The following is a 15,155-nucleotide window of genomic DNA, read 5'->3' on the forward strand; positions in this document are numbered from 1 at the left end:
CAAATGTTTTATTTTATGAACAAAGCGCAAGAATGACTGACGGGGGGCACTACACCGAGGATGTGGCACTGGTTCTGGTTCTAGGTCCAGTTTAAGCCCTCAGCTTCAGCTGTGTTTAATATCATAATCACTGCGCTACAGGCAGAGAGGCTGGTGAACGCAAGGAAGCCATCCAGATGTTCCTGCTGTGGCTTCTTATTCCAGGCGTCAGTCGGGCTTTGGGAAGCTCAAGCAGCTGCTCCCTCACATGGACAATTTTCCTGCTGGTATGGGATCTCAGAGGTGCCAAAAGTAGCAGCAGAAATGCTTTTAATAGCTTCCAATCCAGCATCAGAAAATGTGTCTAAAACCTGAAAATAGCTCTAGGACTCAAAGAAAGACGATATGAACAGATGTTGGACAGCTGGACTGGACCTCACATTCTGCTGCACTTTCAGGGCTCTGCAGTTACAGATATCTACAATTTGATTCAGACGAGTCATAATTCCAATTCAAGATATCTTCATGTCCCTTTTCAGATATCTGAAATGAAGTTTTGACTGGTCAAAATTACGTCGTAGATATCTCAAACTGGAATTACTACTCGTCGTTATTCAGTTACAGATATCTGTAATTACGTAGGAAATATCTGTAATTACGTAGCAGATATGTGTAATTACGTAGCAGATATCTGTAATTACGTAGCAGATATCTGTAATTACCTAGCAGATATATGTAATTACCTAGCAGATATCTGTAATTACGTAGCAGATATCTGTAATTACGTAGCAGATATATGATATTACCTAGCAGATATATGTAATTACGTAGCAGATATCTGTAATTACGTAGCAGATATCTGTAATTACGTAGCAGATATCTGTAATTACCTAGCAGATATATGTAATTACCTAGCAGATATCTGTAATTACGTAGCAGATATCTGTAATTACGTAGCAGATATATGATATTACCTAGCAGATATATGTAATTACCTAGCAGATATCTGTAATTACGTAGCAGATATGTGTAATTACGTAGCAGATATATGATATTACGTAGCAGATATCTGTAATTACGTAGCAAATATCTGTAATTACGTAGCAGATATTACAATGTTACAATTATAATATAATAACAGGTGAAACTGTGTACATGTATAATATAATAACAGGTGAAACTGTGTACATGTATAATATAATAACAGGTGAAACTGTGTACATGTATAATATAATAACAGGTGAAACTGTGTACATGTATAATATAATAACAGGTGAAACTGTGTACATGTATAATATAATAACAGGTGAAACTGTGTACAATAATAATATAATAACAGGTAAAACTGTGTACAATAATAATATAATAACAGGTGAAACTGTGTACATGTATAATATAATAACAGGTGAAACTGTGTACAATTATAATATAATAACAGGTGAAACTGTGTACATGTATAATATAATAACAGGTGAAACTCTGTGTACATGTATAATATAATAACAGGTGAAACTCTGTGTACAATAATAATATAATAACAGGTGAAACTGTGTACAATAATAATATAATAACAGGTGAAACTGTGTACATGTATAATATAATAACAGGTGAAACTGTGTACAATTATAATATAATAACAGGTGAAACTGTGTACATGTATAATATAATAACAGGTGAAACTCTGTGTACATGTATAATATAATAACAGGTGAAACTGTGTGCATGTATAATATAATAACAGGTGAAACTGTGTACATGTATAATATAATAACAGGTGAAACTGTGTACAATTATAATATAATAACAGGTGAAACTGTGTACAATTATAATATAATAACAGGTGAAACTGTGTACATGTATAATATAATAACAGGTGAAACTGTGTACAATTATAGTATAATAACAGGTGAAACTGTGTACAATAATAATATAATAACAGGTGAAACTGTGTACAATTATAATATAATAACAGGTGAAACTGTGTACATGTATAATATAATAACAGGTGAAACTGTGTACAATTATAATATAATAACAGGTGAAACTGTGTACAATAATAATATAATAACAGGTGAAACTGTGTACATGTATAATATAATAACAGGTGAAACTGTGTACAATAATAATATAATAACAGGTGAAACTGTGTACAATAATAATATAATAACAGGTGACACTGTGTACATGTATAATATAATAACAGGTGAAACTGTGTACAATAATAATATAATAACAGGTGAAACTGTGTACAATTATAATATAATAACAGGTGAAACTGTGTACAATTATAATATAATAACAGGTGAAACTGTGTACATGTATAATATAATAACAGGTGAAACTGTGTACAATAATAATATAATAACAGGTGAAACTGTGTACATGTATAATATAATAACAGGTGAAACTGTGTACAATAATAATATAATAACAGGTGAAACTGTGTACAATTATAATATAATAACAGGTGAAACTGTGTACATGTATAATATAATAACAGGTGAAACTGTGTACAATAATAATATAATAACAGGTGAAACTGTGTACATGTATAATATAACAACAGGTGAAACTGTGTACATGTATAATATAATAACAGGTGAAACTGTGTACAATAATAATATAATAACAGGTGACACTGTGTACATGTATAATATAATAACAGGTGAAACTGTGTACATGTATAATATAATAACAGGTGAAACTGTGTACAATTATAGTATAATAACAGGTGAAACTGTGTACATGTATAATATAATAACAGGTGAAACTGTGTACATGTATAATATAATAACAGGTGAAACTGTGTACATGTATAATATAATAACAGGTGAAACTGTGTACAATTATAATATAATAACAGGTGAAACTGTGTACAATAATAATATAATAACAGGTAAAACTGTGTACAATAATAATATAATAACAGGTGAAACTGTGTACATGTATAATATAATAACAGGTGAAACTGTGTACAATAATAATATAATAACAGGTGAAACTGTGTACAATTATAGTATAATAACAGGTGAAACTGTGTACATGTATAATATAATAACAGGTGAAACTGTGTACATGTATAATATAATAACAGGTGAAACTGTGTACATGTATAATATAATAACAGGTGAAACTGTGTACATGTATAATATAATAACAGGTGAAACTGTGTACAATTATAGTATAATAACAGGTGAAACTGTGTACATGTATAATATAATAACAGGTGAAACTGTGTACAATAATAATATAATAACAGGTGAAACTGTGTACATGTATAATATAATAACAGGTGAAACTGTGTACATGTATAATATAATAACAGGTGAAACTGTGTACAATAATAATATAATAACAGGTGAAACTGTGTACATGTATAATATAATAACAGGTGAAACTGTGTACATGTATAATATAATAACAGGTGAAACTGTGTACAATAATAATATAATAACAGGTGAAACTGTGTACATGTATAATATAATAACAGGTGAAACTGTGTACATGTATAATATAATAACAGGTGAAACTGTGTACATGTATAATATAATAACAGGTGAAACTGTGTACAGAACCTGAAACCAGGACCAGAACCAGGACCAGGACCAGAACCTGAAACCAGGTCCAGAACCTGAACCAGGACCAGAACAAGGACCAGAACCTGAAACCAGGACCAGAACCTGAACAAGGACCAGAACCTGAACCAGGACCAGAACAAGGACCAGAACCTGAAACCAGGACCAGAACCTGAAACCAGGTCCAGAACCTGAACAAGGACCAGAACCTGAACCAGGACCAGAACAAGGACCAGAACCTGAAACCAGGACCAGAACCTGAAACCAGGACCAGAACCTGAACCCAGGTCCAGAACCTGAACCAGGACCAGAACCTGAAACAGGACCAGAACCTGAACCAGGACCAGAACCTGAACCAGGACCAGAACTTGAAACAGGTCCAGAACCTGAAACAGGACCAGAACCAGAAACCAGACCAGAACCTGAAACAGGTCCAGAACCTTAAACAGGACCAGAACCTGAACCAGGACCAGAACCTGAACCAGGACCAGAACCTGAAACCAGGTCCAGAACCTGAACCAGGACCAGAACAAGGACCAGAACCTGAAACCAGGACCAGAACCTGAAACCAGGACCAGAACCTGAAACAGGACCAGAACCTGAACCAGGACCAGAACTTGAAACAGGTCCAGAACCTTAAACAGGTCCAGAACCTGAAACAGGTCCAGAACCTGAACCAGGACCAGAACTTGAAACAGGTCCAGAACCAGAAACCGGACCAGAACCTGAACCAGGACCAGAACTTGAAACAGGTCCAGAACCTTAAACAGGTCCAGAACCAGAAACAGGACCAGAACCAGAAACCAGACCAGAACCTGAAACAGGTCCAGAACCTGAACCAGGACCAGAACCTGAACCAGGACCAGAACTTGAAACAGGTCCAGAACCTTAAACAGGTCCAGAACCAGAAACAGGACCAGAACCAGAAACCAGACCAGAACCTGAAACAGGTCCAGAACTTAAAACAGGTCCAGAACCTGAAACAGGTCCAGAACCTGAAACAGGACCAGAACCTGAACCAGGACCAGAACCTGAAACAGGTCCAGAACCTGAACCAGGACCAGAACCAGAAACCAGACCAGAACCTGAAACAGGTCCAGAACCTGAACCAGGACCAGAACCTGAACCAGGACCAGAACCAGAAACCAGACCAGAACCTGAAACAGGTCCAGAACTTAAAACAGGTCCAGAACCTGAAACAGGTCCAGAACCTGAACCAGGACCAGAACCTGAACCAGGACCAGAAACCAGACCAGAACCTGAAACAGGTCCAGAACCTGAAACAGGACCAGAACCTGAACCAGGACCAGAACCTGAAACAGGTCCAGAACCTGAACCAGGACCAGAAACCAGACCAGAACCTGAAACAGGTCCAGAACCAGAAACCGGACCAGAACCTGAACCAGGTCCAGAACCTGAAACAGGTCCAGAACCTGAAACAGGTCCAGAACCAGAAACCGGACCAGAACCTGAAACAGGACCAGAACCTGAACCAGGACCAGAACCTGAACCAGGACCAGAACCAGAAACCAGACCAGAACCTGAAACAGGTCCAGAACTTAAAACAGGTCCAGAACCTGAAACAGGTCCAGAACCTGAACCAGGACCAGAACCTGAACCAGGACCAGAAACCAGACCAGAACCTGAAACAGGTCCAGAACCTGAAACAGGACCAGAACCTGAACCAGGACCAGAACCTGAAACAGGTCCAGAACCTGAACCAGGACCAGAAACCAGACCAGAACCTGAAACAGGTCCAGAACCAGAAACCGGACCAGAACCTGAACCAGGTCCAGAACCTGAAACAGGTCCAGAACCAGAAACCGGACCAGAACCTGAAACAGGACCAGAACCTGAAACAGGTCCAGAACCAGAAACCGGACCAGAACCTGAACCAGGTCCAGAACCTGAAACAGGTCCAGAACCAGAAACCGGACCAGAACCTGAACCAGGTCCAGAACCTGAAACAGGTCCAGAACCTGAAACAGGTCCAGAACCAGAAACCGGACCAGAACCTGAAACAGGACCAGAACCTGAAACAGGTCCAGAACCAGAAACCGGACCAGAACCTGAACCAGGTCCAGAACCTGAACCAGGTCCAGAACCTGAAACAGGTCCAGAACCTGAACCAGGACCAGAACCTGAAACAGGTCCAGAACCAGGACCAGAACCTGAACCAGGACCAGAACTTGGGTTCTGTTGACTCCTGGTTCGTTGGCAGAGTCTGATGACGTAGGTTTCCCTCCTCTGACGTCACGCACAGAGAGCAGAACTCTTACTGGACCCCCCGCTGAGCGGGTCCGTGTGTTTGGACCCCTCAGATCTCAGGAGGTTCCGTGTGTTTCTGCTGATGTTGCGCGCGTCCTGGCGCGCGCGCGGAGGGTGTGGGATGCAGAGGCCCCGCCCCCCCGGGGCGGAGGTCTGAAATCTCGGAGAAGAAGAAGAAAAGTTTTTCGCTCCGCAGTTTCTGCTCCTGAACTGAACCTCCGCGGCAGCATGTCCGGCATCGCCTCCACCTTAGCCAAGAAGCGGGCCCTGGCCGCCGGGTTCGGCACCAACGCCAACGCGGTCCCGTACCTGAACCAGAACTTTGAGGCGCTGCGCGCGCAGAGCCGCGCGTCCGGGACGCTGTTCTGCGACCCGACCTTCGCCGCCGCGCCCGAGTCCCTGGGCTTCAACGAGCTGGGCCGCAGCTCCTCCAAGGTCCGCGGAGTCACCTGGAAGAGGCCCACGGTAAGAACCGAGCCCGAACCGAGCCCGGACCGGCCTGAACAGAGGCAGGGCGGCCCGGGGCGGGCAGGGTGGGAGGGGTGGCCCCTCTGACAGATGTTCCAGCTGCGAGGGGCCCGGTTCTGAGGAAATAATTAATAAAATATAATATATAGAATAAAGAATATAAAGAAAAATACTTTATTTATCCCCCAGTGGGGGAAATTCAAATTCGTCAAGTAGCTCAACATTTTTTTTAAATACTTACAATGATTGTAGGCTATTAACAACAATAAAACAACAATAATACTACTACTACGAACTAAATAATAATAAATAGATAAAAATAAATAAATGTGAGAAGAACTCAGCAGTCTGTTAAAAACGGTGCGTTCACACCGCGCGAGTGCTGCCGCGGGTGTAGATTGAATTCACTCGCCTCCTTCGTGCGAGTAAAAAACGAGTGAATAGCTCAAGGGGCCATCCGTGGCTGATATGAGTACCATCGCGTCCTTGTACCTGCTGTGGCAGTCCGAGATTCGTCTGAAACGCACACGCCGTCGTGTCTGGGTCAGTGACATCATCCGGAGGTGCACTCAGCTCGGATAATTTCACCGCCTCCAGGAGTTCCGTCTGGGTGGCGGCCGCTTCCAGCGGTGTTTCGGGCTCAACAGGACCCAGTTTGGTGGCCTGCTCGGGAGGACCGGTGCCGTGATCTCTCGGCGGGACGCCGGCTGCAGGCGCTCCGCAGCTGGGCCGCGGCTGCGTTTCAGCTGCGGGGCGCCTGGTTGGTGTCCTGCCGAGAGATCGCTGCGCCGGTCCTCCCGAGCGGGTCGTCGGGCTGGGTCCTGGTGGGCCTGGGGTGCCGCTGGAGGCGGCCGCCATCCAGACGGAACTCCTGGAGTTAGTGATTTAATTATTTTGTTTAATTCATTTTATTTAGTCAGGGACCATGTGCAAATACATTAATTACAAAGTAAAGAGATGACCTGCACCAGATTTTATCTTAGAAGCTAATTTCCATCTGCAGTCCCATTTGCATGCCACAGACAGCGGCTGTCCATCTGTCTCCACCTCACTGTCGTTCAGATTCTCAACGCTGATTGGCTGTCTGACGCGAATATTTCGCCAAAGTTGGATTTTTTGAACTCGCGCGGATTCGCATATTTTCACTTGCGCGGCGGCCACCGCATCACCGCCTCACCGCTCCTCACCGCTCCTCACCGCTCCTCACCGCTCCTCACCGCCTCACTGCTCCTCACCGCCTCACCGCTCCTCACCGCTCCTCACCGCCTCACCGCTCCTCACCGCCTCACCGCTCCTCACCGCTCCTCACCGCCTCACTGCTCCTCACCGCTCCTCACCGCCTCACCGCTCCTCACCGCCTCACCGCTCCTCACCGCCTCACCGCTCCTCACCGCTCCTCACCGCTCCTCACCGCCTCACCGCTCCTCACCGCCTCACCGCTCCTCACCGCTCCTCACCGCCTCACCGCCTCACCGCTCCTCACCGCCTCACCGCTCCTCACCGCTCCTCACCGCCTCACCGCTCCTCACCGCCTCACCGCTCCTCACCGCTCCTCACCGCCTCACCGCTCCTCACCGCTTCTAAAACATGCACATCATATCACTGCAGACACTGAAGGACCTGAGCCGTCTCAGGAAGAAGAGACGGCTCTGGCCCCTCCTGTACACTGCGTCTATGCTGGCAGACCACTCCAGTTTATTATCCAGAGCCATATAATATATAATATATAATACAAATAATTAATAATAATTCGAACCGAGCCTGAACCGGCCCGGCCCGGTTCTGAGGAGAGTTCAGGGCCCACAGGCCGCCTGGTTCTGATGGCTCAGTTGTGTGGAACAGATGGTCCTCATAAAGATATTAAGCTGTTTATGTTTATATTTAAACAACCTGTTTAACTTTTACCAATAAAGTTCAGATAAACTGATCGGTTCTGGTTCCGTCCTTCAGGAACTGGTCTCAAACCCGGAGTTCATCGTGGGCGGAGCCTCCAGGACCGACATCTGTCAGGGAGCCCTGGGTGAGTGTTTCCTCCCAGAGATACTCAGGAGGTCAGAGGTCAATAAGAGGATTCCTTAGGAGTCCAGTCAGGAACTCTGGGGTCAGGGATTCAGTCTGAGCAGGACTGACCCAGGCAGTCGGTGGAGGTCAATGAGGAGAAGAGGGTCATGTGACCTGTTTGGCTGATGGAACAGCAGAACGCCAGGTTCTGTAGCATCTGTAGGGGTTCTGTAGCATCAGTGGGGGGGTTCTGTAGCATCTGTAGGGGTTCTGTAGCATCTGTAGGGGGTTCTGTAGCATCTGTAGGAGTTCTGTAGCATCTGTAGGGGGTTCTGTAGCATCTGTAGGGGGTTCTGTAGCATCTGTAGGGGGTTCTGTAGCATCTGTAGGAGGTTCTGTAGCATCTGTAGGGGGTTCTGTAGCATCTGTAGGAGGTTCTGTAGCATCTGTAGGGGGTTCTGTAGCATCTGTAGGGGTTCTGTGGCATCTGTAGGGGGTTCTGTAGCATCTGTAGGGGGTTCTGTAGCATCTGTAGGGGTTCTGTGGCATCTGTAGGGGGTTCTGTAGCATCTGTAGAAGGTTCTGTAGCATCTGTAGGGGGTTCTGTAGCATCTGTAGGAGGTTCTGTAGCATCTGTAGGGGGTTCTGTGGCATCTGTAGGGGGTTCTGTAGCATCTGTAGGAGGTTCTGTGGCATCTGTAGGAGGTTCTGTAGCATCTGTAGGGGGTTCTGTAGCATCTGTAGGAGGTTCTGTAGCATCTGTAGGGGGTTCTGTGGCATCTGTAGGGGGTTCTGTAGCATCTGTAGGAGGTTCTGTGGCATCTGTAGAGGGTTCTGTAGCATCTGTAGGAGGTTCTGTAGCATCTGTAGGAGGTTCTGTGGCATCTGTAGGGGGTTCTGTAGCATCTGTAGGGGGTTCTGTGGCATCTGTAGAGGGTTCTGTAGCATCTGTAGGAGGTTCTGTAGCATCTGTAGGAGGTTCTGTGGCATCTGTAGAGGGTTCTGTAGCATCTGTAGGGGGTTCTGTGGCATCTGTAGGAGGTTCTGTAGCATCTGTAGGGGGTTCTGTGGCATCTGTAGGGGGTTCTGTAGCATCTGTAGGAGGTTCTGTAGCATCTGTAGGGGGTTCTGTGGCATCTGTAGGGGGTTCTGTAGCATCTGTAGGAGGTTCTGTGGCATCTGTAGGAGGTTCTGTAGCATCTGTGGGGGGTTCTGTAGCATCTGTAGGGGTTCTGTGGCATCTGTAGGGGGTTCTGTAGCATCTGTAGGAGGTTCTGTGGCATCTGTAGGGGTTCTGTAGCATCTGTAGGAGGTTCTGTGGCATCTGTAGGAGTTCTGTAGCATCTGTAGGAGGTTCTGTGGCATCTGTAGAGGGTTCTGTAGCATCTGTAGGAGGTTCTGTGGCATCTGTAGAGGGTTCTGTAGCATCTGTAGGGGGTTCTGTAGCATCTCTGGGGGGTTCTGTAGCATCTGTAGGGGTTCTGTGGCATCTGTAGGGGGTTCTGTAGCATCTGTAGGAGGTTCTGTGGCATCTGTAGAGGGTTCTGTAGCATCTGTAGGGGGTTCTGTGGCATCTGTAGGAGTTCTGTAGCATCTGTAGGAGGTTCTGTAGCATCTGTAGGGGGTTCTGTAGCATCTGTATGGGTTCTGTGGCATCTGTAGGGGGTTCTGTAGCATCTGTAGGAGGTTCTGTAGCATCTGTAGGGGTTCTGTAGCATCTGTGGGGGGTTCTGTAGCATCTGTAGGGGGTTCTGTGGCATCTGTAGAGGGTTCTGTAGCATCTGTAGGAGGTTCTGTAGCATCTGTAGGGGTTCTGTGGGATCTGTAGGAGATTCTGTAGCATCTGTAGGAGGTTCTGTAGCATCTATAGGGGGTTCTGTAGCATCTATAGGGGGTTCTGTAGCATCTGTAGGGGTTCTGTGGCATCTGTAGGGGGTTCTGTAGCATCTGTAGGAGGTTCTGTGGCATCTGTAGGAGGTTCTGTAGCATCTGTAGGAGGTTCTGTGGCATCTCTAGGAGGTTCTGTAGCATCTGTAGGGGTTCTGTGGCATCTGTAGGAGATTCTGTAGCATCTGTAGGAGGTTCTGTAGCATCTGTAGGGGGTTCTGTGGCATCTGTAGAGGGTTCTGTAGCATCTGTGGGGGGGTTCTGTGGCACCTGTAGGGGGTTCTGTAGCATCTGTAGGGGGTTCTGTAGCATCTGTAGAGGGTTCTGTAGCATCTGTGGGGGGGTTCTGTGGCACCTGTAGAGGGTTCTGTAGCATCTGTGGGGGGGTTCTGTGGCATCTGTAGGGGGTTCTGTAGCATCTGTAGGAGGTTCTGTAACATCTGTAGGGGGTTCTGTAGCATCTGTAGGGGGTTCTGTGGCATCTCTAGAGTGTTCTGTAGCATCTGTAGGGGGTTCTGTAGCATCTGTAGGAGGTTCTGTAGCATCTGTAGGGGTTCTGTGGCATCTGTAGGAGATTCTGTAGCATCTGTAGGAGATTCTGTAGCATCTGTAGGAGGTTCTGTAGCATCTGTAGGGGGTTCTGTAGCATCTGTAGGGGTTCTGTGGCATCTGTAGGGGGTTCTGTAGCATCTGTAGGAGGTTCTGTGGCATCTGTAGGGGGTTCTGTAGCATCTGTAGGAGGTTCTGTAGCATCTGTAGGGGTTCTGTAGCATCTGTAGGGGGTTCTGTAGCATCTGTAGGAGATTCTGTAGCATCTGTAGGAGGTTCTGTAGCATCTGTAGGGGGTTCTGTAGCATCTGTAGGGGTTCTGTGGCATCTGTAGGGGGTTCTGTAGCATCTGTAGGAGGTTCTGTAGCATCTGTAGGAGTTCTGTAGCATCTGTAGGAGGTTCTGTAGCATATGTAGGAGTTCTGTAGCATCTGTAGGAGGTTCTGTAGCATCTGTGGGGGGGTTCTGTAGCATCTGTAGGAGTTCTGTAGCATCTGTAGGAGGTTCTGTAGCATCTGTAGGGGGTTCTGTAGCATCTGTAGGAGGTTCTGTAGCATCTGTATGAGTTCTGTAGCATCTGTAGGAGGTTCTGTAGCATCTGTAGGGGGTTCTGTAGCATCTGTAGGAGGTTCTGTAGCATCTGTAGGAGGTTCTGTAGCATCTGTAGGGGGTTCTGTAGCATCTGTAGGGGGTTCTGTAGCATCTGTAGGAGGTTCTGTAGCATCTGTAGGAGTTCTGTAGCATCTGTAGGGGGTTCTGTAGCATCTGTAGGAGGTTCTGTAGCATCTGTAGGGGGTTCTGTAGCATCTGTAGGAGTTCTGTAGCATCTGTATGAGTTCTGTACCATCTGTGGGAGGTTCTGTAGCATCTGTAGGAGGTTCTGTAGCATCTGTAGGAGGTTCTGTAGCATCTGTAGGGGGTTCTGTAGCATCTGTAGGAGTTCTGTACCATCTGTAGGAGGTTCTGTAGCATCTGTAGGAGTTCTGTAGCATCTGTAGGGGGTTCTGTAGCATCTGTAGGAGTTATGTAGCATCTGTAGGAGGTTCTGTACCATCTGTAGGAGTTCTGTAGCATCTGTAGGGGTTCTGTAGCATCTGTAGGAGTTCTGTAGCATCTGTAGGAGTTCTGTAGCATCTGTAGGGGTTCTGTATCATCTGTAGGAGTTCTGTAGCATCTGTAGGGGTTCTGTAGCATCTGTAGGAGTTCTGTAGCATCTGTAGGGGGTTCTGTAGCATCTGTAGGAGTTCTGGAGCATCTGTAGGAGGTTCTGTAGCATCTGTAGGAGTTCTGTAGCATCTGTAGGGGTTCTGTAGCATCTGTAGGGGTTCTGGAGCATCTGTAGGAGTTCTGGAGCATCTGTAGGAGGTTCTGTAGCATCTGTAGGGGGTTCTGTAGCATCTGTAGGAGTTCTGTAGCATCTGTAGGAGGTTCTGTAGCATCTGTAGGAGTTCTGTAGCATCTGTAGGAGGTTCTGTAGCATCTGTAGGAGTTCTGTAGCATCTGTAGGAGGTTCTGTAGCATCTGTAGGGGTTCCCACTTGTGGAGCAGAGAATAGGAGGCCCAGTACCCAGCTGTGGGGCGCCCCAACAGAGAAGGGAGGTTTCCCTCCATGACTCATTACTCTGTTTACGTCCTTTAAAGTAACTCATCCAGCAGATCTGATCACCAGAAGCAGCTTTATAGGGCAGGATGTTACTCTGTTAGCTTCTGGCTCTCTGAACAAACACAGAATAAAGAACAAACTGAGCTCTAATATTTACAAACACAATATGACGTGAGAAATAAGGATGTTTAATTGTTTTTGAATTGGCTCTATATGAACGAATTGGATTATTTTATGAATTATGATTATTATTAATTAATTGAATTCCAATTGGATTGAATTGGACTTACTATCTATGTGCCTTGAGATGACATTTGTTGTATTTGGCGCTATATAAATAAAAATGAATTGAATTGAATTAAATTGAATTGAATTAATTGAGTATTTACATTAAACAGAGCTCAATGACAGAGAGTGGGAGGTATTTACAGCGTGAGTAAACGTCTTATTCACCGGAGAAAACAGCTGCTCCTCTGTTAGCGTAATAATAATATGAATATTATAGTTATTATTCATATTATTATTCATATTATTAGGTCAGATAATAATGCTGAAAATGTATTTATCATCCAGTTTTACATGTTTAACTGGAAATGCTCAGTTAGGAGGTGGTTTCTGAGGGGTTTTCTTATGGTTAAAGGACCAGTTGGTGCACATGAAAGCAGAGGTGTGCATTCTGTGAATCGGTTTGCTGGGAAGCAGCCGAACCGGATCAGCTGTGATTAGAGGGCGCCGCCCTGCTGGGCCCTGATTGGCCCACAGCAGCACAGGAAGAGGCTTGCCAGCTATTGTTAGAGGGCGAGAGACATTAAACTATACATCAGAGTGACACACACACACACACGTGTAGGTGTTTGTGCCTCTGTGAGGACCGACAGCCCGTCCCTACATGGCTGGGCCCGGCGGCGGCGGCCTGGACACGCCCCCGTGGTGTGGCGGGTGACTCATCTTCGTGCCTGTAAACCACAGCGGATCTCTGACTCGCTGCTTGTGTAACTGCAGATCTGTTTGCAAACACAGAAACTTAGTGTTCAAACTGCAACAAGTTGTGTTCAGGGCAGGAAATTTGGGCGTAGTTTGGGCCTGAGGGCTGCTTTAAAGCTGCGAGTAAAACATTTCCTGATGGATTCTCTGCAGTTTTTCTTCTCAGTCGCAGTTAAAACAACTGCTTTTTCCCTCTGATTAGAGAAGCTCGTGGTTTTCTGCCGTCACATATTTCCTGCTCAGACTGTGAATGACTAATCTGAGAGTTTGTGCTGTGATGTCTAATCATTATTTCCATTATTTAAAAATGTAGCCTTGTATCTTTAACAGTTTCACGTTTGTGCATCACTGAAACACCTCTTTCATCTGAGCCCAGACCACACGAAACCGTTCTAAACGCACTTTAGTCCGCGTTAAAACAGTGTTTTTAGTCAGGAAAAAAACCCATCAATAAAGCTTCCATAATAAACTCCTTCTTCCTGTTCCTGGGAGCATATATCAGGGCATCTGAGGAGTAAAACTCCTTCTTCCTGTTCCTGGGAGCATATATCAGGGCATCTGAGGTGTAAAACTCCTTCTTCCTGTTCCTGGGAGCGTATATCAGGGCGTCTGAGGTGTATAACTCCTTCTTCCTGTTCCTGGGAGCATATATCAGGGCGTCTGAGGTGTATAACTCCTTCTTCCTGTTCCTGGGAGCATATATCAGGGCGTCTGAGGTGTAAAACTCCTTCTTCCTGTTCCTGGGAGCATATATCAGGGCGTCTGAGGTGTAAAACTCCTTCTTCTTGTTCCTGGGAGCATATATCAGGGCGTCTGAAGTGTAAAACTCCTTCTTCCTGTTCCTGGGAGCATATATCAGGGCGTCTGAGGTGTAAAACTCCTTCTTCCTGTTCCTGGGAGCATATATCAGGGCGTCTGAGGTGTAAAACTCCTTCTTCCTGTTCCTGGGAGCATATATCAGGGCGTCTGAGGAGTAAAACTCCTTCTTCCTGTTCCTGGGAGCATATATCAGGGCGTCTGAGCTGTAAAAGTCCTTCTTCCTGTTCCTGGGAGCATATATCAGGGCGTCTGAGGTGTAAAACTCCTTCTTCCTGTTCCTGGGAGCATATATCAGGGCGTCTGAGGTGTAAAACTCCTTCTTCCTGTTCCTGGGAGCATATATCAGGGCGTCTGAGGTGTAAAACTCCTTCTTCCTGTTCCTGGGAGCATATATCAGGGCGTCTGAGGAGTAAAACTCCTTCTTCCTGTTCCTGGGAGCATATATCAGGGCGTCTGAGGTGTAAAACTCCTTCTTCCTGTTCCTGGGAGCATATATCAGGGGGTCTGAGGTGTAAAACTCCTTCTTCCTGTTCCTGGGAGCATATATCAGGGCGTCTGAGGTGTAAAACTCCTTCTTCCTGTTCCTGGGAGCATATATCAGGGCGTCTGAGGTGTAAAACTCCTTCTTCCTGTTCCTGGGAGCATATATCAGGGCGTCTGAGGAGTAAAACTCCTTCTTCCTGTTCCTGGGAGCATATATCAGGGCGTCTGAGGTGTAAAACTCCTTCTTCCTGTTCCTGGGAGCATATATCAGGGCGTCTGAGGTGTAAAACTCCTTCTTCCTGTTCCTGGGAGCATATATCAGGGCGTCTGAGGTGTAAAACTCCTTCTTCCTGTTCCTGGGAGCATATATCAGGGCGTCTGAGGTGTAAAACTCCTTCTTCCTGTTCCTGGGAGCATATATCAGGGCGTCTGAGGTAGGGCTGAACGATATATTGCATTTGCGATAATATCGCGATATGACCAAGTGCAATTTTCTAATCGCAAAGGCTGCGATTATACTCTGTTCACGTGACATGCGC

At 45.8% G+C, this 15,155-nt stretch overlaps 1 protein-coding gene across 1 annotated transcript in view; it reads left to right on the forward strand.

The window, feature by feature from the left end:
* Positions 1–5,966: 5,966 nt before the first annotated feature.
* Positions 5,967–15,155, forward strand: part of LOC142378169 (calpain-2 catalytic subunit-like) — a 36,032-nt gene continuing 26,843 nt past the window's right edge. The window contains exons 1-2 of the mRNA XM_075462403.1: positions 5,967–6,287; positions 8,241–8,310. Of these exons, the coding sequence (XP_075318518.1) occupies positions 6,051–6,287; positions 8,241–8,310 (307 nt within the window). The 5' untranslated portion in view covers positions 5,967–6,050. The remainder of the gene's footprint in view (positions 6,288–8,240; positions 8,311–15,155) is intronic.

The sequence above is a fragment of the Odontesthes bonariensis genome, chromosome 4 (genome assembly GCF_027942865.1).
Source record: "Odontesthes bonariensis isolate fOdoBon6 chromosome 4, fOdoBon6.hap1, whole genome shotgun sequence".
Classification (NCBI taxonomy): domain Eukaryota; kingdom Metazoa; phylum Chordata; class Actinopteri; order Atheriniformes; family Atherinopsidae; genus Odontesthes; species Odontesthes bonariensis.